Source organism: Pygocentrus nattereri, chromosome 17 (genome assembly GCF_015220715.1).
Source record: "Pygocentrus nattereri isolate fPygNat1 chromosome 17, fPygNat1.pri, whole genome shotgun sequence".
NCBI classification, from domain to species: domain Eukaryota; kingdom Metazoa; phylum Chordata; class Actinopteri; order Characiformes; family Serrasalmidae; genus Pygocentrus; species Pygocentrus nattereri.
This window is the reverse complement of record NC_051227.1, coordinates 19,242,013-19,267,413: the sequence shown is the minus strand read 5'-3', so window position 1 is coordinate 19,267,413 and position 25,401 is coordinate 19,242,013. Positions and strand designations below refer to the sequence as shown.

Sequence of the window (25,401 nt, the reverse complement as noted above, 5' to 3'; positions counted from 1 at the left end):
ACACTTCGTCCAATGATATTAGGAACCGCCTATTCGCCTCGACCAATGAGAAAAGAGAGAAGCTGTTGGGCGCGGAAGAGGAAAGTCAAGCGAGCTGAAGAGCTTCCTCGCTGAACGGTAACTCGGGTGTAATATTCGTTACTGTGTTGCTTAATTAAGCTAATTTACATATATAATTTACATATACATATGACTTATTATTTGTTAATAATACGACATTCTGCGAAACGGACGTGGTTTTGATGACTGAGGTGTTTTAAAGAGAAGCCGAAGTCGGCTTTATATTCGTCATCAGCTTGTTCGAATTTTCCCGTTCCACCTTAAATGCTGCTGCAGTTGCGAGGCACTGCTGCAACGTTTAAGGTGGAACGGGGGAATTCGAGTAAGAAGCTTCGTTATCTAGCTAACGTTATCTGTTAGCTGGACAATGTAGTCAGCTCCTTGTGTTGTCGGTAGCTAGCTACACTTACTCTAGTAAGCTCTTTCTCATGAACCTACTCGTTGTTTCTGAGTATGCTCGACATGTTTTATTGCTGCCATTGTCTCTGTCTGTATTTGTACCAGTGTGTGCTTTCTTAAATTTACAGCAAAGTGCCAAATATAAAATGTTTTAGACATGCCAGGCTAGCTTGCTAGCTGGCAGTTTAGCTAAGCCTGTAAATAACAGCTGACGTCATCCCAATCAAAGCGTGTCTTATTTTAAAGGGGAACTCCATCCATGTTTCAAAATTCCGCGAGTTAGACGTTAAATTCATCAGTTAAGATGTACCAAAATCATCCAGAGTGGTTTGGTGTGAGCTACTTCGTTCTAGAGAGACGATTTACCGAGTCATACTTGTTCATAGTGGCGGTGATAAGAACCAGACGTCCACCTCTGAAAGCCGCCTCATACAAACTTATTAGCTACATGCAATGCTTATGAATCCACTGTCTGACGTTTGGGACTTTGTTTTACAGTAGTTTTGTGATAGGAGTTTGGCCCAAACGTATTTTACCTCATTTATTTTAATATATTCATGGTAGAGGGGAACATGAAGGGTGTTCTAAGGCAAAATAGCCCCCAAAGAAAAAGGTTATTTTACCAGCATTACATGTTAACTTGGAAGACACGTGGGTTTACTGGTAGTTTAAATGGGTTGATACTTCAGGTTCCCCGGGTCCCATCACCACCTGTAGCTGTAAGGCAGCTACACTCTGTACGTTTCTCTGTAATGAACCATTTCACATCAAACCACTTTGAATGACTTTGTTTGGATGAACCACTGAATTAAGCAGATATGTAAGAAACAGTCAAGTTCCTCTTTAAGTTCAGAATATGTTGTGAGATGAATTCACACAGCAGAATGTTTGTGTGAAGATGACAAAAATGAGTCTTATCCCATAGGCATGTTCCTTCCCTCATCTCTGATTAGACATATCTGACATTAGTTTTTTGTGTGTGTATTGTTGGCTTAGTCTTCAGATAATGTCGAGATGCGTCACTCACTTACTACACCATTTTGCATTTTAAACTCAGTGGTATAACTAGTGTTCTACATGATAAATTTAGTGTTGGAAATAATTAAAGCACCGCACAGCCTAACGGTAGACAATTGTAAATGTTTGTTTACATTTTTATTATTATTTATTTTCTATTATTTTAGTGCTGACTGATGGATCTGCCGATGAAAGTCTTTACTGGGTGAGGACAGATCTACAGTCAAAATGCTGCACATGAAAATTAAAACTGAGAAACCAGGTGAGGAATACTCTGTATTTCTGTGTAGTGCATGTTTCCTGTTTGTGGTATCATTTGAGTGTAACATCAACTAATAACATCAGTAACTGTAACTTCAAGCGTTTTAGTTAAACAGTGCTAGCAAGGATGTTGTTTTAATCAGTGTAAACATATGTTCTGCAGAAACTGAGGTTTCAGAAACACTTAGAAATACTCCTAATACAAATTAAACGTAATGTAATATACAGCATTTTCAAGATGCTCTTATTCTAAGCGGCTTGATATGTTTTTTTTCAATGCACAATCAAAGAACCACAGAACTTGCACTAGTTTATTTGCCAACTGTTTGGGGGAAGTACCAAAAAAAACCATAAAACTAGAACCTTTGAATTCCAGTTTTTTGGTGACTAAACCTCTCGTTTGTGCAGTAGAAAAACACTTTTACAGTCTAATAATCTAGACTAGATTAATAATCTTTGAGGTAGGAAAATGTAGACTTTCTGTGTAAGTGGTGTTTTTGCCTGAATGGGGAATCGAACCTTGCTCTCCTGTGTGTGGGTCATTGATGTTATCCATGTACTGTAATAATGGAAAACTTAAAATACCGCTGTCAGATGTCAATAGTCAATTGTCATATGTGATGGACAATTCTCAACATTGTCATATTACACAACTCAAATAGAGAACAGAAATGTATAACGTCTTAAGTATAAATGCTGTACTGGTGAGACAGAAAACCACAGAATTCTTTGTGGTTTTGTTTTCTGCTGTTTTTTTTTCTACCAGTTCTCTTTTTTTGTGTCATGTTATTCTAAAGCTAAAGATTAACTTCACATTTGACATTTTGTTGTTTTAATTAGGGTTTTATGTTCAGACTGGCACCAATGTCTAGCAGTTTGACCGCCTCTTTTAAAGACATGAATTTGATACCGATAAATCCTCAAAATTCAGATTTTTTTTTCCCCACATCATACATTCTTTACGTTATAAAGCAAGCTACTATATATATATTGTTGGTTTACTAGCAGTGCAATGGCCATTCCCAGTAAATTTGCGGGACCAAAATATTGGCCAATATTATTACCCAACTGTCATAATAGTTGTGCAAGAATGTCCACAAGTTTAACAAGTCTGATGTACGTGATTTTCTTGTGTAGATACTGAAGGTGCTGGTGCCCGAAATCGACTTGATGCAGTGTTACAAGGGCTGGTGGAGAAAAGTGACAGTGAGAGGTCAGTATCCCAGTCTCTGTGAGTTCACAGATAGTATCTGCATAATACCCTTCCCTTATGTCACTGTATCTGTTTGCAAGAGGTCAGACTTGCCCAGTGAGAGCCATGCATTTTCAGTAAGTTTTCACTACGAACTGTGCTCAATTTGACTTACCTGGCACAGTAAAAAGGTTCAGCAGGTACTGGAATTATTCCTGTACACATTCTCACAGTTTCATAATCTAAAAGTAAAAAGCTAAGGAATGATGTAAAGAATAACTTTCCACTGTTTAAATGCACAAGTAAGGTAAAGCAAAGTAATATGAGGTATATGAAGGAATATGAGGAGTGTGAAGTCACTGCAGTATGGGAGCATCCGTTCTACATGTAGTAGCACTTGATCTGTTTCAAATGTAACAGCTTTTGTTTGACGTAAAGCAGTTTGTGTTTCTTTTCTAAAGCCATTACTGTTAGTTGCTTGTATAGTCCATAGCATTAGAGAAGCCTGTAAATGCACTTAGTTTAATATTGATCGCGCTCTTGTTTCCCCTGACTTAATTAGCCGAAAAGTAAATTATCAAGGGGGATCTAATGCAGTAGTCTGGTTTCCGGGGGCCTTGAATTCCACAAAGTATTGCCTAGATGTAGAAGTATGTAAATGGTATTAAAAATAATAAACTTTTTATTTTTTAAAAGCACAACTTGTTGGATAAGCAAATATTCAGCATGGGCCAGGGCCCAGAGTTGTATGCAAAAGCTTTGGGGCCCCTGGTCGAACTACAAGTTGTGCAAATTTTCTAAATGAAAATAAGTTAACACATGCTCTATGGGGAACAGCCTTAAATATGGCATTTTCAATGGAAATTGTAGCCCACAGTTTATATTTAGTTGCTGAATTTAACTTATGGGGAAGAAAATATATTTAAAAATGTGCCTTAACTTTTGCACAGGCTTAATTTAATGTTTTGTTTTCCATGTAAAATTCAGTGTGTTCATTTACTTTTTAATTTAGAAAATCAACAAATCGTAATTTGACCAGAATTGTCAAATGACTATATCAGCCTTTTTCAAAACCCTTTAGTAAACATTTCATGTAGCCCTTATTTGGAAATCAGCAATGTTGAGGAAAAGCGATCCTAATCTTACAAGTCTTATCAGTATATTGTTGCTATCCAAAAAAAAACATGCATTTACATTTGTGTCAGTTGTTATTTTCTGCATCATTTGAACACCACGGCTGTCCTTTACATTGTGTGAAAATTTTATAGTTAATGGACTAGTAGAAATGCTCTACAATTACTTTGAATTAAACCTATTTTCATGATTGTACATTAAAAGATAAGAACATTTTTTTGCATTCTCCTTTAAACTTACTATTTTGGGGACTTCTTTTATTTTGGAGATGTTATTCTTCGGACAGTGACGATATCAGACTAACGGGCTTATTTGAGGAGAGGGACTAGTAGTAAAGGTTAAGTGGGACTTTCTGATTAAAAAAAATACCATGTTTAAGTTTGTTCCCTGTAGAGGATGTGTTGAAGTATTTTCATTTAGTAAATCAACAAATCTTGTCATTTGATCAAGGCTGTTCAGACTTTTGCATGTGACTGTAAACTGCAGTAGTTGGCTGAATTGTTGGGCTAGTGATTCATGTTTAATGGAAATACAGTGACTTGCAGCAACTAAAGGGGTCTAGGGGGCAGTCGTGGGCTGGAGGTTAGGGAACTGGCCCTGTGACTGGAAAGTTGCCGGTCCATGACTGAGGTGTCCTTGAGCAAGACACCTAACCCCCAGTTGCACCCCAGGCGCCGTGGATAGGGCTGCCCACCGCTCCAGACAAGTGTGCTCACTGCCCCCTAGTGTGTGTGTATTCACTAGTGTGTATGTGGTGTTTCACTTCACGGATGGGTTAAACGCAGAGGTGGAATTTCCCCGTTTGTGGGATAAAGAAGTATCACTTATCACTTAAAGATGTTATCAGCAAATGTGCTTTACTCAGACTGAGTTAAGTGTTTTATCATCTTATTAGTAACCTTGGCTTTTTCTCTCTTTTCCTTGAAAGGGATCAGAATGAAGAAGATGCTGGAAAAATGGTTGCAGACTCAATGGGCAAGTATGTGCTCCTGTTTTTTTTACTTAAGCAAGATAAATTGGCATCTTTTTCTCAATCATTTATTCCTATGTATTGCTTAAATGGATTTATTAGAGGTGAAATAATAATCACATCAGCTTATTCCGATGCTTATTCTGCCTAAAATAAAATTTCCTTTGTATTTCCAGTGTAACTCAAAAATAATGAATTAGTTGACAAATATTTTAAAGAAGCTGAATATGAATTTTTTATTACTAATTCATTTCTCCTTCTAGGGATTTATCCCCTTCCTCTATTGGGAAAAGGTATGAAAATTTTCACTGTTTTCATAAGTACTTTATTGCTCATTTTATGAAACCGCCTACACGCAAGCAATTTATAGACAAGTCATGGACAAAAACAACTTTATCAGTATTTGCACAGTGGAAAACGCCAAATATTAAGATTAAATGTTAGCAGTTAATTGTGAGTGGTCCATTTGCTGAAGGAACTCCAAACAGTAACGCACTTCCAGAGAAAAATGAAATGCAGTCTAAGACGTTTTGAGAAAGCAGAAAGTTTATCTGGTATATCTGTGGTATATCTGTGTAGCCTTGCACTGTTAGGCTCAATTTGTTTAACAGGGCAGATAGGCTTCATTTGTTTCACAGCTGTAGGTAGCTTTGCTTTCAGAAAACATAACATAATACATAAACATTGTTAGGGACTGTGGTGACTCCTGTAACTTTCTGTCCCACAGGCCATCATCTCGTTTTCCGCAACACCGGAGAAAGAAGCGCAAAGAGATGGACGATGGCTTATCCGAGACAAATCAGCACAAACAAAGTAAGAATGTGATTACAAACCATATTTCAATCTTTTAAAGTGCAGTTTCACCAATTTTTTTTCTCAGTGGTATGTAAAATAGTGCATTGAAGAAAAACTTTCAGTAAAATGAGAAATGCAATTTTAAAATGTGAAATTTATCTGAGATGCAATAAATGTGGTTTTATGTTGAATGTATAAGCAAGGAAACTTTCTAAATTCAAATTCATCTATGAAGTTGTTTTGCTCTCTTCACAATGACCTGTAATCAGCATGTGGCGGAAACGGAATATGATGAACAGCTTCCCTTTAGATTCAGTAATGTGTGGCAAAGACACTTTCTTAAGGAAAGGTTTTGGATGTATGTGGTGTTTAATTAATTTGTGTGTTAATGCATTCTTGGAACTTTACAATATTTAATACTGAGTAAAACTGAGCAATGGCAAGCTGGAAAAATGTGGGACAGTAATCCAAGTGCACACACATTAACACAACAGAGCTCTAACTTACTATATAACATACGTGACTCAAGTTGCTATCCGAAAGGAGAGAAATGCGACTTTATGTAAATCTAAAGAAAATACGAATACAGACCCACATAAAGGAGAAGAGACGCTAATGTTTTTCTCACTTATGTTTCAGTACTCTTATTCACCTTTTCAGTTTTCAGTTAATTAACAGGATTAGTTTGAGTTTCAGTCAGTAAATGTGGGGATTGCTTGCTATTTTTCCGATTGATTTGAATGAATCCATAATACATTTATCTTGGAAAGGAATAAATAAACAAGACATAAATTGTATTCAGTGTCACAAGACTGCATTTTAGCACTGTAGCTGATATTTGAACAAGATCTTGTGTTAATTTGTGTTCCAAACAAAAGTTTAATTTGTACTTATAGGTCATTTTAATCTTAGATTCACTCTTTTCTCACTCTAACTCATCTGTATTTTTATTTTTTTTCCTTTTTCTGTCAGATGCATACATCATCAAGCTGTTTGACCGCAGTGTGGACTTGGCCCAGTTCAGTACCAGCACCTCACTCTATCCCATCTGCAGAGCCTGGATGAAGAACAATCCCTCTGTCCGAGAAAGAACTACTGCTAGCCCACCCCACAGCATGGGAGAGGAAGAGGTCAGGCTCAGCCTGCATAGCGCTTCCACCCTGTTTCCTTCCATGTTTCACACTAATGACAACCGTTAACTTGTTAAAAAACATATTTGAAAAAAGAGAGTATTTGGTTCTGCAACAAGTAGCTGTTAACTACAGTGTTATTCTGGAATCCTCAAGCTAATTTCCATCCATTTTGTTCTGTGGATGAGTGAAGACAGGATCTTAAGATTCAAAGTACTTGAATAAGTACTTTTTTTTCCTATTCAAAGAAAAAGCAAAAACTCTATGCATAGATGACAGCTTGAGAAGGCAGTCTCTTCTCTGTGCCTATTGTTCTGAGAGAGGTACTGTAGAGGAAGAGTCTGCGCAGCAGATGGACATTTAATCTGCTTTTCGTTTTGTCCGTGGCTTTCATGTCTACCCTAGAGTTATTAAAAAAAAGAACAGTTATTGGCTTTGGCTTGTATTATGGCGTTGCTATAGAAGTAGGCCTGTTATGCACACTTGGCGTCACTGCCAAATGTCACTTGGGGTGTGTCACTTCTGCTTCGGTCATCCTGTTAGTTTTCTAGTTTTTTACATAGGCGTATTAGGTAAAATTTCTGAAGAATAATCATGTGGGTTTTTATTATATTATTATTGTATTATTACTGTATTTTAAAATGATTAAATAGGGGTGTCACAATGCATGTTTATATTCTTTTTTTTTTTCCATAAATCGCCCAAATGTGTCATTTAGAAGCATGAGGAGAAAACACAAAGCTGATCTTGGCTTCACAACACACAGCTTCACCTTAAATGGATCAGGCTCCAGAACATAACAGCTGCTTTTTTTTAGGGTGGAACAGAAAATTAGAAAAAGAAGACAGTGAGTGGGAAAACAAGCATGGCAACCCCACAGGTTTCAGGCAGCCCCTAAATGCCAGTTATGAAAGGCTGTGTAGGGATTTTTATAGCTTCCGATTTATACCACTACAGCTGAGAGAGATTTAGACATGCTACAAAATTCTCTCTCACTCTTATTTCAGCCAGAAGGTAAACGAATGCAAACAATAATGCAAACTTGCTGTGCTATTCTTAAGTAATAAGAGTGAGTAATGCAAGTAATGCAGGAAGGAGCTGTTGGCAGTTCTGTAGAATTTAAGAGATTGAGAAGAGGAAGAATGGGGGGAATGACAAATTCGTAGGGAAAACTGCTGTGCTGTGTAAAAGACATCCTTCTCGTTTCTCTTTCAGGTAGCAGACATGCTAAATGGAAAAGGTCAAAACATATACCGTCTTCCACCTCCTGTTTCTCCTCCAGTTAACGAATCTGGAGATCCTGTCAACCTGAGGGTCCCACCTGTAGAGAAACCCACAGTAAGCCAGGTGACTACGAGATGCTGTTTGGTATTTGACACATGAGAAGTGTGTCTGTGAATACAAAAATACTTTAATACTTTAACAGCCAGTTGGTTTACTCACAGATGGTGTTGTAGTTTTTCCATTGCGTTGGAGATCTGTGAAGTGCATTATAGAAGATGACCTGAGTTTATTATTGTATTATCAATTTTTTAAGAGTAATGACAATTTATTACTGTCAGTGTTTCATCAATTGTAATAATATTTTTCTTTAGACCATAGACAGCACATCAGGGGCTGCTTCTCTCATGTTCAACCACATGAAACGCTGGAAGAAAATTAGACAAAAGTAAGATTGCTCAATATTTTTAAATGTTTTCAGATATTAGCTTCACTTTATTAAGGGTCAGGCTTTAATCCAGTCTTTTGATCAGTGTTAGTTCTATCTTGATTGTTTTGATGTATGTTTCAATTTAGGTGGAAAGAGGCTTCTAATAAGAACCAGCTACGTTACAGTGAGAGCATTAAGGTCCTGAAAGAGATGTATGAACGCTAGCTGACCCTCGTTCTCTGGAACAGAAGACAGAAATGGACTAAAGGCTTCCCGTTTCAGCCATCCAGAAGTGAGGCTACACATTTATAGTAAATGTGAAGGTGTTAAACAGTTAGAGCAAAATAAGGATTATCTAGAAAAGTGTGTAGTTATTAACAAGGTCGTTTTCAAAAATGTCTGATTGGTGATTTGAATTGGTGATTTTTTTTTTTTTTTATGCATTGTGCTTTAGTTGTAAAAGTGCTGACATGTTTTCCTTTAGACTGTAGTCTCAGCTTCTCCCTCTTTTATTTCCTGTCACACATCAGTACAGAGCCAGGCAGATAAACACTTGTTCTGAAACCTGGTGAGAACTTCTAATGGGGAGGAAAAAAAATAAAAGGTTGACCTTTTCCGTGTATGTGTTTTTAAAAATCTTTTATCTTTGTTAGAACTTATGGATTTACTTGGTGTCCTTGAAGTATGACAACTTATAAAGATGTTTGTATAAAAGTATCATAGTAAGCTGCTATATTTGCTTCTTAGGAACTGTAGAATTTAGTGCAATATTGAGCATTTGCTAAGAATTATATGCCTGATAGACACAACAGAGAAATGATACTTAAGTGAAAGTATGAACCACTAGGGATGCACGAGGATATCATATTCATATTGTGGCTTGCAGATATTTGCTTTAAAAATAGCACTGTATAGATTAGAAGTGACTATCTAAAATGATTTGATTAAATAAAATTGATCACAGTCTATCATATTTGTTATCATTATTTTGCTTTTTTAACCATGCCGAAAATGTCATATCTTTCATGTTCATACCTGCCGGCATTGACATGACATATATTGGATATTGCCCAAATTTCCCGTGTTGGTGCATCCTTAATTTGTCAAATAATTTTGTCAAGTAATTTGTCAAAATCCTCTCCTTGGATCACCACCTTATCGTGGTGGAGGGGTTTGCGTGCTTGAATGATCTTAGGAGCTATGTTGTCTGGAGCAAAAGCTCCTGGTAGGGTCTCCCATGGCAAACTGGTCCTAGGTGACAGGTCAGACAAAGTGTGATCCATAATAACCCCTATGAAGACACAAAAACAGGACTTGTGTACCCTGCCCGGAACAGGGTTACCGGGGCCCCACCCTGGAGCCAGGCCTGGGGGAGGGGCTCGCCAGCGAGCGTCTGGTGGCCGGGCATTTACTCATGGTGCCCGGCCGGGCCCAGCCCGAAGGAGTTACATGAGTCCCCCCTCCCATCGACCCACCACCAATGGGAGGGGCAGTAGTAGGGGTTCGGTGCGTTGTGGATCGGGCAGTGTCCGAAGGCGTGGTCCTTGGCGTTCTGATCCTCGGTTGCTGAAACTGGCTTTTGGAACTTGGAACGTTACCTCACTGGCGGGGAAGGAGCCTGAGTTGGTGCGCGAGGTTGAGAGATACCGGCTAGATATAGTCGGGCTCACCTCAACACACAGCTTGGGCTCTGGGTCCAATCTCCTTGAGAGGGGCAGGACTTTATTCTTTTTTGGAGTTGCCCATGGTGAGAGGCGGCGGGCAGGTGTGGGCTTTCTCATAGCCCCTCGACTCGGTGCCTGTATGTTGGGGTTTTCTCCGGTGGACGAGAGGGTAGCTTCCCTACGCCTTCGGGTTGGGGAACGGGTCCTGACTGTTGTCTGTGCTTATGCACCGAACAGCAGTTCAGAGTACCCAGCCTTCTTAGAGTCCTTGGGAAGGGTGCTTGAAAGTGCTCTTCCTGGAGACTCTATTGTCCTACTGGGGGACTTCAACGCTCACGTGGGCAATGACAGTGAGACCTGGAGGGGTGTGATTGGGAGGAATGGCCTCTCTGATCTGAACCCGAGTGGTGTTCAGTTTTTGGACTTCTGCGCAAACCACAGTTTGTCCATCACGAACACCATGTTTGAACACAAGGATGTCCATAAGTGCACATGGCACCAGGACACCCTAGGCCGCAGTTCAATGATTGACTTTGTAGTCGTGTCATCGGACTTGCGGCCATGTGTTTTGGACACTCGGGTAAAGAGAGGAGCTGAGCTGTCAACTGATCACCACCTGGTGGTGAGTTGGATCAGGTGGTGGGGGAAGATGCCGGTCAGACCAGGCAAGCCCAAACGCATAGTGAGGGTTTGCTGGGAATGTCTAGCAGAAGAACCTGTCAGATTGATCTTCAACTCACACCTCCGTCAGAACTTTGACCAGATATCGGGGGAGGTGGGGGACATTGACTCAGAATGGGCCATGTTCCGTTCCTCCATTGCTGAAGCGGCTGACTGTAGCTGTGGCCGTAAGGTAGTTGGTGCCTGTCGGGGCGGTAATCCTCGAACCCGGTGGTGGACACCCCAGGTGAGAGATGCCGTCAAGCTGAAGAAGGAGTCCTACCGGGCATGGTTGGCCTGTGGGACACCAGAGGCAGCTGGCAGGTATCGACAGGCCAAGCGATCTGCGGCTTCAGTTGTTGCCAAGGCAAAAACCCGTGTATGGGAGGAGTTTGGTGAGGCCTTGGAAACTGACTTTAAGTCTGCTCCGAAAAGATTCTGGCAAACCGTCAGGCGACTCAGAAGGGGAAAGCAGTGTGCCACTAGCACTGTATATAGTGGAGATGGTGTGCTGCTGACTTTGACTGAAGACGTCATTGGGCGGTGGAAGGAATACTTTGAGGACCTTCTCAATCCCACCGACACGTTCTCCAGTGAGGAGGCTGAGTCTGGGGACATGGGAATAGGCTTGTCCATTACTGAGGCCGAAGTCGCTAAGGTAGTTAAGAAGCTCCTTGGTGGCAAGGCTCCAGGGGTGGATGAGATCCGCCCTGAGTTCCTCAAGGCTCTGGATGTTGTGGGGCTGTCTTGGCTGACACGCCTTTTCAACATTGCGTGGACATCGGGGGCGGTGCCACTGGATTGGCAGACTGGGGTGGTGGTGCCTCTTTTTAAAAAAGGGGACTGGAGGGTGTGTTCCAACTACAGGGGAATCACACTCCTCAGCCTCCCTGGCAAGGTCTATGCAGGGGTACTGGAGAAGAGAGTCCGGCTTATAGTCGAACCTCGGATCCAGGAGGAACAGTGCGGGTTCCGCCCTGGTCGTGGAACACTGGACCAACTCTTCACCCTCTCCAGGATTCTGGAGGGTTCATGGGAGTTTGCCCAACCAGTCCACATGTGCTTTGTGGATCTGGAGAAGGCATTCGACTGTGTTCCCCGGGGTATTCTGTGGGAGGTGCTTCGGGAGTACGGGGTACATGGCTCTTTGCTACGAGCCATTCAGGCCCTGTACAAACAAAGCTGGAGTTTGGTTCGCATAGCCGGCAGTCAGACTCGTTCCCAGTGAGAGTTGGACTCCGTCAGGGCTGCCCTTTGTCACCGATTCTATTCATAATTTTTATGGATAGAATTTCTAGGCGCAGTCAAGGGATGGAGGGTGTCCGGTTTGGTGACCTCAGGGTCACATCACTGCTGTTTGCAGATGATGTGGTCCTATTGGGGACATCAGGCCACGAACTTCAGCTTTCGCTGGATCGGTTTGCAGCCGAGTGTGAAGCAGCTGGGATGAGAATCAGTACCTCTAAATCCGAGACCATGGTTCTCAGGCGGAAAAGGGTGGAGAGCCCTCTCTGGGTTGGGGATAGGCTCTTGCCTCAAGTGGAGGAGTTCAAGTATCTCGGGGTCTTGTTCACGAGTGATGGTTCAAGGGAGCGGGAGATTGACAGGCGGATTGGTGCTGGGTTAGCAGTGATGCGGGCTCTTTACCGGTCTGTTGTGGTAAAGAAAGAGCTGAGCCATAAGGCAAGGCTCTCGATTTACCGGTCGATCTACGTTCCCACCCTCACCTATGGTCATGAGCTTTGGGTAATGATCGAAAGAATAAGATCGCGAATACAAGCGGCCGAAATGAGTTTCCTCCGCAGGGTGTCTGGACTCTCCCTTAGAGATAGGGTGAGAAGTTCAGTCATCCGGGAGGCACTCGGAGTAGAGCCGCTGCTTCTTCACGTCGAGAGGAGCCAGCTGAGGTGGTTCGGGCATCTGGTTAGGATGCCTCCTGGACGCCTCCCTCGGGAGGTGTCACAGGCGAGTCCACCTGGGAGGAGACCCCGGGGAAGACCCAGGACACGCTGGCGCGACTATATCGCCCAGCTGGCCTGGGAGCGCCTCGGAATCCCCCTTGGAGAGCTGGTGGAAGTGGCTGGGGAAAGGGAGGTCTGGGCTTCATTGCTTAGGATGCTGCCCCCGTGACCCGAACCCCGGACAAGCGGAAGATAATGGATGGATGGATGGATGGATGGAATTTGTCAAAATTGTATTCATTTAATGTGAGGTAAAGTGAAGGTATGGAGCTAAAATATACTTAAGTAAAAATAGGAAACCATATCTACATCTATATATTCAAGCAGATAAAATTAAAAAGTAAATATATTTGTTGGGTGACAAGTGATGCAGCAACTAATAGGCATAACTATTCCTAGACATCCACTGATTTCTAAAACATTCTGCATAGTTAAAAAGACAAGATATAAACAAAGTCATTCAGTGGTTTAATTTGAAATGCTCAGTTCTAGATCATTACTCCCTATCGCCACCACTGTAAAGAAATCTGCAAGTTCCTCTGCAGTGAATTTCAGACTTTGGCATCTCAACAACTGAACTAATTATGCATTTTGAAAATAATTATTTTATTTGAAAAATAATTCATTTTGCAATAATTTGTATTTGGTTGAATGTTTTAATTAAAACAGGAAATTGAAATACGTGGATGTGTAGGAACTACACTAAATATCAAGAGATAAAGAGCCCCAATTGGGAATTGTCAGTCCCACTTGAGGAGTAGCTCTAAAAAGACTAAGTGTAAATATGCATTCATCACTGTTATTGGAGAGCCGGATGTTGCGGAGCTAAATGCTTTATTGCCTCGTGTATTCCTGACTTCTGTCCCAGGAGAACTCTGTGGGTGGGATTTGCGACAGCTGATGGAATACTGAGATACCAGCAGGGATAGTACCAAGGACTGCCTGAGTTTCGCCTTGAACTCCTCACACATGAACACATACAGAATGGGATTCAGGCAGCTATTGAAGAAGGCTAGGCTGGCAATGAAGGGTCCCACAGTGTCTAAAACTCGCTTAAAGTCCTCAAGGTTGACTTCTTTATTTCTCAATCTTGGTTCATGAGCCCACAACTCAATAAAAAAGTAAATATGAAAGGGAGGCCAGGATCACAGAGATTGTTTTATTGTTCTAAAGGGTTTCAGTGTCTTCTTCCTGAGGCGTCTTACACGTACACCAATGGCCATGAAAGGAACCTGTGATGATGAGGAGCGGGATGAGGAATCCCACCACAAAACGGAAAATTATACGACGTTTGTAAGCTGCTGAGTCAAGGTCTTGTATGCAATATAATGCCTGCCTGTGTTCAATAAACTTTACTTTCCGGTAGATGCAGTAAGGAAGTCTGCAGCATGTTGATGCTAACCATATGAAGAAGCAGAAGATCTTGGCTTTAACAATTGTTCTTTTGTTTTGGACCCACACAACCAGCCATGTGGACAGGCACCGGTTCAGACTGATGGCTGTGAGAAGGAAGATGCTAGCAAACATGTTCAGCACAGAGACCAAGCTAAATAAAAAAAAACTTGCCCATGAAGTCATCAAAGGGCCACTCAATATTTTGGGAAATGTTGACTTTGTCGAAAATGAGAAACAGTATGAAGAGAATGTAAATTAAGAAACCAGACAGTTTTGACCATTTTCTTCATTCTTCAGTTCTCAATGATGCCAAGTATATGGGTCACAGAGCGGAGAAATATAGTGACATTCAGCAGGTGGTTGGCTTTACTCCCACTGCTGACTAGTGTGGTTACATTGTTGAGAACTGATGTGTCATCTGTAAAGGAAAGACAATTAAATAGTTTTAGATTCCAATATGTGTAGATGTAGACTTTATATAGCCTATAAAGTACTTTCCAAAAGACCACCCTTCATTTGTTTAATATCCAATCAAAACAGCAGTCATGTAGAAATAAAGGTTCTGTGCAGGTACACAGAACCTTCAAAAAATGCAAAAAAATGCAAACGTTCCCTCAAACATACAACAGTTTAAGCTCCTTTTTTTTACTAGGTGAAAATAACGTATTTGTGCATTTTCATACCCTAATGTTTTAAAACAACAAAATGAAAAGCCTGCAGACGAGACAGGGAGTGGTACGACTTAGAAAATATAATTTAAATGGATTATGGTACAGTTACATTACCAAGGTGGTGCTGAGATGTACCTTGAGTAATTCTTTTACATAAGGAAGGGGAAAATCAAATGATAAGTTGATAGGGCCACCTAACAACTGTGCAAACTCTAGTAGACCACTGAAACTGTCACCATCAGATAAACAGTGCTGAAAGCTGTCCTCTTTGCGAGAGAGGAGAAAATAAGCTCCCCTCTTGCTTTAGAGCTGAAAAGGTCCACAGACGTTTGTGTCCATCCTTCCACTGTAAGAAAACAGCTCAGCACTCTGACAGGATGTGTAGCTGTCGAGAAGCTGTTACTGAGAAAAGGAAATAGAAAAAAAAGAGAAGAAGAAGAATATTTGCACTAGGATGCTGAAACGAGGCATGTGATATGTGTAATAATATCCCTGCAGATTTCTTTGAAACACTGAAAGCAAGTCTCCTGGTAATAATAGTAATAATAATAATAATAATAATAATAACAACTATCAGATTTATTTATACAGCACTTCATACTGGTGGCAGCTCAAAGTGCTTCACAGACGGGTGACAAAGCTTAACAGGCAGAAGAAATTATAAGTCTAAAATTGAAAACACAATGAAACAGTAAATACGAAGAGATGTAGATTTAAAAAAATAAAAAAAGTGAGCACTGAGCTTCACAGTGTAGAAACAGTAACTGAACGAAGCCTCTTCAAGCTTTCTGTATTTTATAGAAGGTATTGGCTGAAGGTCAACATCTGAACATCTGTTACGTGCTGGAACATAGACAGGCACTCTGTGATGTAAGCGGAGCTTTAAGATCATTTAGAGTTTAAAAAATTTCATTTAAATCTGAACGATACAGGTGGGCAGTGCAGTTCTTTCAGAATGAGAGTGATGTGATCTCTCTGTTTTGTTATGATCTGTGCTGCCTCATTTTGTATGAGTTGTAGAGGCCGTATCATTTCCTTAGGAAGTCCAGTAAGGAGAGCATCATACTAATCAACTCTGTAACAAACGCGTGTTTCTCTGCGTCGCAATATTTCTCAAATGATAAAAAGCTACTTTAGTGACTGTGTTTTCATGCAGTGTATAACAGAGCCCAGAGTCTAATATTAAACACAGGGAGCTGAAGAACTGAGCTTCTCATAAAGCATTTTTGAGTTTTATAAGGATCTGTATTTCAGTTATTCTTGTTTTAAAAGCTACTGGAAAAGCACCAGTTGACAGAGAACAGTTTACAATAGTTAAAACCTTTTGAAACATTTGAACATTTTGTAAACAATCAAAAACCATCATGAAATACAAAAGAATGGAAGCTTTCATAAAGGCACAGAGTCGACACATTTAAAAAAAATCGTATATATAGCTGTTGGGGATTCTCTTTAATTTTCTGCTAAATGGAAATGTAATAAATGAAGGATGGTCTCTGACGTTTGGCACAGTACTGTATATATTATTTGAATTTATTCTAATATTAGTATTTGTATTATAGTATAGTATAAGTATTTGCCTTCAAATGTACTTTATTAAAAGTGAAAGCACTCAAAGGCTAACTATCGCTCTAATATCCTATTATCATTTTATTACATGACTCTTGCTCTAAATTTAAGCAACTTTACATTTTACAAAAACTTGCTTTAAACACAGGCTCACAAATGGGTTTTTCTTTACTGTATTACATCTGTAGGTCTCTGTTCATAAACATAAACTAGACCAAATGAATTTACTGTAAAATGAAATAGTGTTTGTATAAATTCAGAAAAAAAGAAACATGACAGTCACAACTGCATATGTGTACATATTTCTATATTGTGGTCTATTTACACAAAGTTTGGTTCGAATCAAGAGTTTCTTCCATCATTTATGTAGGAAACTTTTATGCCTCTGCACTGATGTTGAACCATGTGCTTGCACTGGGTCAGTATGTCCAACAGGTCATTTGACATGTTTTTACACACGGATAAACGAAAAGGAACAACAGATTTCTCTTAATGTAGTGGAGTAAAACGTAAGATATTTGACTTTGAAATGTAGTGGAGTGAAAGTAAAAAGTCGCCCAAAATGGAAAAACTTCAGTAATTACAGATACAAGAAAAAACTACTTAAGTACAGTAACTAATTACATTTACTTATTTACAGTCCACCACTACGGCACCCCAGTCAAATTACGTTTTGTTGATTTGCTAAGTTTTCTAAGTGAAAAGGTCTACAGACAGCCAGAGAACATCTCTTTACAGTTTCTTAAACAACTGTTGCACAATTGGTTTTTAGCTAAATACATATTAAAAAATACAGCATAATTTTATTTATTTTAGTGGGCTGTGCAAAGACTATAGCACTTCTTATATTTTTATACATTTACACCACATCTAGACTTGGTTGCAATGATGTGTAGTGTAAGTACATTAAAACTTTTACGTGTGACATGCAGTTCCAGAAAACTTTAGACATGGTTTGCAAACTGTCCTTCCAGTGAAATTACAGTGTCATGTTGGCAAGTAACACTCATACTTACACAAACCCTTTTACCTAAAATGTTAAAACAAAGTAATTCTTATAGATTTTGATGTTTCAAATAACAAAAATGACAACAGTGTTCTTATAATATTCATTTTTTAAACAATATAGCGGTCAATGTCTTCATTAGGCACCTCTCTGAAACCTAGCAAAAGACTTTGCTGTGGGAAAACACTCACTGGCCACTTTCACACTGTTCACACTGTTCACACTGTTCAATTGCTTGTTAACACAAATAGCTAATAAGCCAATCACATGGCCGCAACTCAATGCGTTTAGGCATCTAGAGGTGGTCAAGACAACTTGCTGAAGTGCAGACCGAGCATCAGAATGGGGAAGAAAGGTCATTTAAGTGACTTTGAACGTGGTGTGGTTGTTGGTGCCAGACGGGCTGGTCTGAGTATTTCAGAAACTGGTGATCTACTGGGGTTTCACACAAAAAAAGAGAAAATATCCAGTGAGCGGCAGTTGTGTGGACCAAAACGCCTTGTTGATGTGAGAGGTCAGAGGAGAATGGGCAGACTGGTTCGAGATGATAGAAAGGCAACAGTAACTCAAATAACCAACCAAAATCTCTGAGGAATGTTTCCAACACCTTGTTGAAAGTATGCCACGAAGAATTAAAGCAATTCTGAAGACAAAAGGGGGTCCAAGCATTTACTAGCTAATTAAGTGTACCTAATAAAGTGGCAAGTGAGTGTAAAAAAAAACCCCACAATTTTAAAAACAATTATAATTAATACATTGTGTCAATGATACATCAGCAGTAGTTAAATGTTCTTATTCTTATAAAGAATAATTCTGAAGTCTTACCAAGTCTGTGTTGTCTGTGCCGTTTCGGTTTGTGAATATTACAGCTGTATCAGATACTTCTTCTCATTCTTGCCTCTTTCATCTCTCTTTTCTCTCTTTGTATCTATTTCTTCTCTCATATTAGTCAACCACATTTGGATAAAGGAGGAGGAGACCAAAGAGGAGATAAATCTGCTTGCTCACTATTGACGTCCTCTCTTGGCAGCCAGATATCAAATGTGCATGCAGATGGGTGGGGTTGAGGTCATATCCGATTGGCAGTGGCCACAATGATTAAGCTCACTTTGCTCTTAAGAAGCTCTGGATCTCACTGAAGCTATAACAAAGGAGAGAACAGCTCTTGACATAGTTAAACAATTAAGTAAAGTAAGGACACAGTAGTCTCAATGAAGTTAGATGCAAATGGACGCAGACAGCTGGCGAACTGTCCAGGGTGCTTCCTCCCTTCCATGACAACTCAGTGACTGCTGGGATAGGCTCCAGCACCCACCGTGACCCAGGATTGGCTTAGGTTCTGTGTCCTTTTGTTTCTGAGACTTTAAGACTGATATGTAAATTATCTCTGTTCCTTTTGGCTACCCTGTATTTAGCCTCATTCAAAAACACTCTGGGGTGAAACACTCCTTATAACTTGAGTGAGAATGGGCAGAACTAAACAGCTGTAGACCAAATAGTCAGTTATATGTAAATCCATCAGTTTTCTTGACATTACATAAACAATTCATTTAAAATGATCTGTTTTCACAGCTGGGATTCCATAAACTGTATGGACAGTTTTAAGAAAATGTTAAGATTGGCTGCATCAATCTCTTTTAGATAAGATACATTCTCCCACCACCTGCACTGGGTCTAGGGGGCTTTCCAGGAACAATGACTTTTTTGCATGCACTGCACATACATTGGCTGGCCACTTCTTTCAGTATACCTCCTTGTGTCTACTTACAAGGAGGGTCAACCTCCCATATAGGAGCACTTTTGTAGTTCTTTGTAGTTCTACAATTGCACATTGTAGTTTCTCTGCATACTTCGTTAACTCTTTTTACCCTGTTTTTCTGTGGTCAGGACCCCCACAGATAGTCCACAGAGCATGTATTACTTGGGTGATGGATGATTTTCAGAACTGCAGTGACACTGGTGTTGGCATGTTGTGCTGGTTCGAGTGGATCAAATACACAGAGCTCTTGGACTTTTTTAAAGCCTCATTGTCTCTGCTGGACTGAGAATCGTTCACCAACCGAAAATATCCAGGTAACAGTGTCTTGTGACTGCTGATAAAGGACTAGAGGATGATTTAGATAAACTGTGCGGGAACAGATGAGCTACTGTCTCTGATCTACAAGGTGGATCAACAAGGTAGGTGTGTCTAATAAAGGGACAGATTCTTCAACCGTAAAATTCACAATAGCTTTTTTTCATATTTGCATTTTAGGACATAACATAAGGTATAATTGTGCATTTTCTAGTTTCATTTTCAAACAAATGTAGTTTTCACAAAGAAAAGCAGAAGTGATTGCCAGGTGCCTTCTATATTCTGGAACCACTGTCTCAGCTGGGACAGGAAACAGGCTCGCTTTTGTGGGGGTAAACTACACTGTGAAGCAATGCTTTTATCCGGTGTGCTTTTGGGACGTGATTTTTGGTGATTTTCATGGCCAACTGACAAACCTCTAAAAACCTATAAAATTAATGTTTAACTCATTTCTTAAAAATGTATTAATTTTTTTTGTGTTAATTTGTTCATTTATATTCCCTTATATATACATTGTTTTTATTGATCTTGCTAGAGCACCCCTGTAAGTATCTTATCACCTCCTGGTGTTATGGAAGCAGACACAAGGCAGAATGTATTAGGAGAAATCCAGGAGTCATTCTAGTTTTTCAGTGCAGGGGTCAGAACACAGACAGCATAGCCAGTAAACCTAAATATGGCCATAATAAAAAAAAACCCTCTCTCATAAAATACTGTGCCATTCTGTCACTGGCTGTGCTTTAGGTGTTTGAGAAATAAGGCTCATGGGAAATGTGTGTAGCCCCTAAAGAAATGAGTAATTATGCTTTTTGTTGTTCCTTGGTTTGAGTATGTGCTATTAAGGTTATTTCTTATCTGGGTGTGTGGGTTAGTGGGTTTTTTGTGTCCTGGGAGGGGAGTCACCAGTGGCATGAAGGCTTCTGTACTTTTCCACGAGGTCACAAAGGAACCCAGGGTAACTTGTAAGTAAGTAAAGGCTTGTCTCACAGTGACTAATATTGATGTTCATGAGTACACTGTCAAGAGAACACTGAACAACAGTGGTGTGCATGGCAAGGTGCAAGGAGAAAGCCACTGCTCTCCAAAAAGAACATTGCTGCTCATCTGCCGTTTGATAAAGATCACATGGACAAGCCAGAAGGCTATTGGAACAATGGTTTGTGGACGGAAAAATAGATCTTTTTAAAGACCAAAATAGATCTTTTTGGTTCAAATGAGAAGCATCATGTTTGGAGAAAGGAAAACCATGCATTCCAGCATAAGAACCCTCCCACCTGTGAAACACGGCGGTGGTAGTATCATGGTTTGGGCCTGTTTTGCTGCATCTGGGCAAGCATGACTTGCAATCACTGATGGAACAATGAACTCTGAATTATACCAGCAAATTTTAAAGGAAAATGTGAGGACATCTATCAGTGAACTGAAACTCACGAGAACATGGTTCATGCAGCAAGACCACGACCCTAAGCACACAAGTCATTCTACCCAAGAATGGTTAAGAAAGAATACAGTTAATGGTCAAGTCAAAGTCCTGACCCTTATCCTATAGAAATGTTCTGGAAGGATCTGAAGCAAGCAGTTCATGGGAGGAAACCCATGAACGTAACAGAATTAAAGCTGTTTTGTATGGAGGAATGGGCTACAATTCCGCCAAGCCAATGCGTCGGAGTAATCAATATTTACCGGAAACATTTTATTGCTGCATCTATCTGTCTGACTGTGGTGGGATCCAAACACTTTAGAAATGGGTTTGTAACCTTTTTCCAGCTTCATGAGCATCAACAGCTCTTCTTCTGAGGTCCTCAGAAACCTTTATTGCTCATGCCATGATACACTTCCACAAATATGTGATCTGTAGCTGGAGCCTACCCCAGCAGTCATTGGGTGGAAGGCAGGATACACCCTGGACAGGTCTCCAGTCAATCACATGGCAGCTACTCAACTCACAGATATGTAATATTGGATTGTTTTCCTCAATAAATCTCCAATAAATGTCTCCTTTGTTTAATTTGTTTAATATAATTTCTAGTCCTTTGGCTGAACAGCAGAACTTTTCACCTGGCTGTCTGCACAATCGTACAATCGAAGGAATATTGATTTATTTGTGTATTCTTAAACAAATTGACAGCTGATAATTTGCAAATTTATACAATAAGTGACATGAAAAGGACCACAGGGGGTCCACCACCACTAGACCGTTGGCTATGATACTGTAGCTGGTAGTCAAGTAACGTCCAGTCCAGAGGTCCTAATATCATGCATCATTTCACGCATTCCCTGTCCCAACTTATCTGTTTGTCAGCTAACTGTTAAGCTCTTCGCAAGTCATGTGTGGTTCACCAGTCAAAGATGGATCAAGTATGTGAGATCAGGGATTAGTTACAGGGCAGTGTGTCCCCAGCAGTGGATGAACCACTGATCTAGCTGTAGGTAATGGCCTGGTCAATCCAGATGCACGGGTACGATATGGGGGCAAAGGCAGCAAGGGTTGAATTGTGTTGGTACCAGGCACCACCACTGACCTGAAAGCCATCATACTCACCCTGCAGATAAATTACCACATAAACATATTAACATAGCATTTAATTTAATATCAATACAAATCTTGTACAGTCAAACTAGGTATAAGCTCTGACTTGTTTCTAACAGTATCTTAGCCTGAACTCTAATCTATCAGCACTAACTAAAGATACATTCTCTGAGTGTAAAACAAAACACTGTTTTTGCCAAACACAGATGAACCACTTGGGTACATTATTAGTGTTTATGTACAAAATACAGTGCCATGAAAAATATTTGCTGTTTTAATCTCATTTTCACTATTTTTGCACCTTTGTCACAGTTAAGTGGTTCCTCATACAAAATATAACACGAGAAAACACAAAGCACATTCATTAAGTGATCATTCCATTTATTGAAGGAAAATGGTTTTGTAACACCCATATCACCCATGTGAAAAACTAACTGCCCCATAAATATTATGAACTGGTTGTGCCACCTTTAGCAACAACAACTGCCATCAGTCACTTCCCTATAACTGGAGGTCAGTATTTCACATAGCTTTAGAGGAATTTTGACTCACTCTTCTTTGCATAGCTGCTTTAATCCAGCCACATGGAGGGCTTTTGCACACAAAAAGGCACATTTATGGACCTGCCACATCATTTCAATAGGCCATTCAGAAGTACTTGCTGTTGTGTTGCATCCTTGTCTAACTCAGTTGAGCTTCAGATCATGGACTGTTGACCAGACATTCACTTGCAATATTTTGTTGTTAAGAGTAGAACACAAGGTTCCATCAATTAATTTTACCCAGGCCCTGAAGCAGCAAAGCATCCCTACACCATCACACTACCATCTCCATGTTTGTCTGCTGATATCATGTTTTTATTGTGGAGTGCTGTGTTAGTTTTATGCCAGAAGTAACAGGTCCTTTGTATTCCAAAATTTTTGCTTTTGAATGATCAGTCCACAAAACTGTATTCCAAAAGACTTGTTGGTCATCAAGGTTTTTTTGGCAAATATGAGCCTTCATGTTCATGTTCAATGGTTTACACCTCACCATTCTCCTATGGAGGTCATTTTTTCCAGTGTCTTTCTAATGGTGAATCATGAAGGCTGACCTTATCTGAGGCAAGCGAGGCCTGCTGTGTCTTATATGTTCATCTACTTTCGTGATATCCTGGATGAATCATTGATGTGCTCTTGAAGGAATTTTTATAGGCTGACCACTTCTGGGAAACTTTTCCACGGTGTGAGCCATTATCTTCAAATGGAGAAAACTTCTCAATTTGAAGATAATGGCTGGCACCATGGTTTGATGGAGTCCCAGAGCCTTAGACTTGGATTTGTAAACCTTTCCAGAGTGACATATTTCAATTACTTACTTTCTGTCTTCCAGAATTTCTTTTGATCACAGTGTAGTGTGCTACTTGTTCAGACATTATTACATATTTCTAATTGCTGAAGTGGTTCTATTTAAAAGATGTTTAGATTCAACAGGATGGGTAGTACTAGCAATCTAGTATGAAATACTCTAGTAAAACTTAGTGTGACTCTTTTACTCAAGCAGAAGTACAAACATACATGCTCATAACAGTATTTCTTAAAAAAAAAAAAAAAAAAAAAAAAAAAAAAATATATATATATATATATATATATATATATATATATAAACAGGATATCTTTTTATTGAGGGTTAGAGGTTTACATCTATTAAACTGGGCATACATAGTGGTTTATACAAGAACTTCCTTTATAAGAATTTGAGATGGATGTTGATGGAATGTTTACTTACACAAAAAAAAATGTTGATTATTTTTAGCAGTAAATAATGAACATCAGATCAAATAATTCCTTTAAGTAAGGCCAGGACTGAAGAGGGGCTTGTTTGCAGACCGGGACACAAACACAACCAAAACACTGCAGCATGTTCATAACTACACAACCTCGCCACAATACAGCAATCTGAAAAACCTAAACCTAATCATCATTGCAGGCTAAAGCGTATTGCCACAGCGGTCATGAAAGATGTTTGTTGTCTGTTTATGTTTTACCTGCAATGACTCGATGCACTGAAGTAATATCTGTCCAGGAATCTGAACGTAACTGCTACATCATTTAAGGAGGAACAGAAACATGAAACTAACTGCAGCTTCATATAATCTCTACCCACTGTGCAAGTGTCAACTGCAGTCAGTAAACAGGGGCTGCATTACTGAGACGGTCCACTGGTTTAACCCCTAAATTACTACAGACACACACCTGGATTTAACATTTACTGTTGGAGCGTCCTTTTGCTGTGAGCCTAAGATTTTTCTTGGGAGATGTTGTAAGAGTATAAAACAGATACCTAAAAAAATTTGCTTAAGTACAGTAACGAAGTTACTTAATCTACTTTAATTGATCCCAACTATCAAGTGAATTTGTTTAACTGATTGTTTGAGCACAGAGGTCAGTTGGACAACTTTTTTCCTCTGAAATTATAGTTTTAAAAACTGCATTTGTGTTTACTCAGCTTGCATTTGTCTTACATTAAATTTAATATGACAAACATGCAAAAAATAGAAGAAATCATATCAAACACTTTTACACAGCACTCTACAGCCCAAATTAGTAGCCAAGGATTATTATTGATTAACATTTAATTTAAATGAACATGAACTGAATGACCAAATGAATTAAGGGTTTGCAAAAAAGATACAGTACATATAATGATCAAAGGCTGCCAGTGGCAAGAAAAAAAACTCCTTTAGATTATTTAATCCAATTGTGTCCATACTAGAACTTTAACATTTCCTTTAATACAGCAGTTCTTAAAGCTCCACTGAGCACAAATCTGAAAACAAAATTGAAACTGGTTGCACAGTTTGGCTACAGAGTCTAATTTTATTATCATATTTTTTTAGTCTATGGACATAACTGGGTTAAAAGGGAGAAACCAAGGAGAGGCAAGTTACATAAGAGGAAACATCCTGCTATGGGAGGCACCAGAGAGTGATGTTGTAGACAAACAATTCATAGACATTTTTGTAAGCAAAGCTCAGAAACAGATGTGCCTGTGTCTTGCTTTTGTTGGGAGCAGCATGTACGCCCTGACACAATGAGGAAAATCGTTCATGCATGCTCAGACGTTCACTCCCAACATCCAAGACTTATATTATTAACAGCAGACACTGCAGTTAAAAAGTGTTGCAGGTATATTGCTTCTGCTTTTGGATACTTCTGTCCTGCCTGCCTTGTAGTAGAACTGTAGAAAGAGTGCGTTCCTCATGTGGCATGTGAGATGTGGG

General features: G+C 39.7%; 1 protein-coding gene and 1 pseudogene across 1 annotated transcript; one reads left to right on the top strand and one right to left on the bottom strand.

Moving 5' to 3' along the window:
- Nucleotides 1–54: 54 nt before the first annotated feature.
- On the top strand, nt 55–9,229 carry lin37 (lin-37 DREAM MuvB core complex component). The gene is made up of 10 exons (XM_017720861.1): nt 55–117; nt 1,644–1,738; nt 2,875–2,950; nt 4,992–5,042; nt 5,297–5,326; nt 5,761–5,846; nt 6,801–6,958; nt 8,174–8,305; nt 8,554–8,627; nt 8,756–9,229. Exons 2-10 carry the CDS (start codon nt 1,705–1,707, stop codon nt 8,832–8,834), a joined length of 720 nt encoding a protein of 239 aa, XP_017576350.1. The 5' UTR covers nt 55–117; nt 1,644–1,704; the 3' UTR covers nt 8,835–9,229.
- Nucleotides 9,230–13,567: 4,338 nt separating this feature from the next.
- Nucleotides 13,568–14,687, bottom strand: LOC108441376 (annotated as a pseudogene).
- Between the last annotated feature and the right edge of the window lie 10,714 nt (nt 14,688–25,401).

Bases quoted from the DNA above. Each gene is read 5' to 3' on its own strand.
- lin37 (XM_017720861.1), top strand. From the start codon at position 1,705: ATGCTGCACATGAAAATTAAAACTGAGAAACCAG. The intron at 5,043-5,296 runs GTATGTGCTCCT...TTCTCCTTCTAG, and splicing joins GTTGCAGACTCAATGGGCAA to GGATTTATCCCCTTCCTCTA. The intron at 8,628-8,755 runs GTAAGATTGCTC...GTTTCAATTTAG, and splicing joins TGGAAGAAAATTAGACAAAA to GTGGAAAGAGGCTTCTAATA.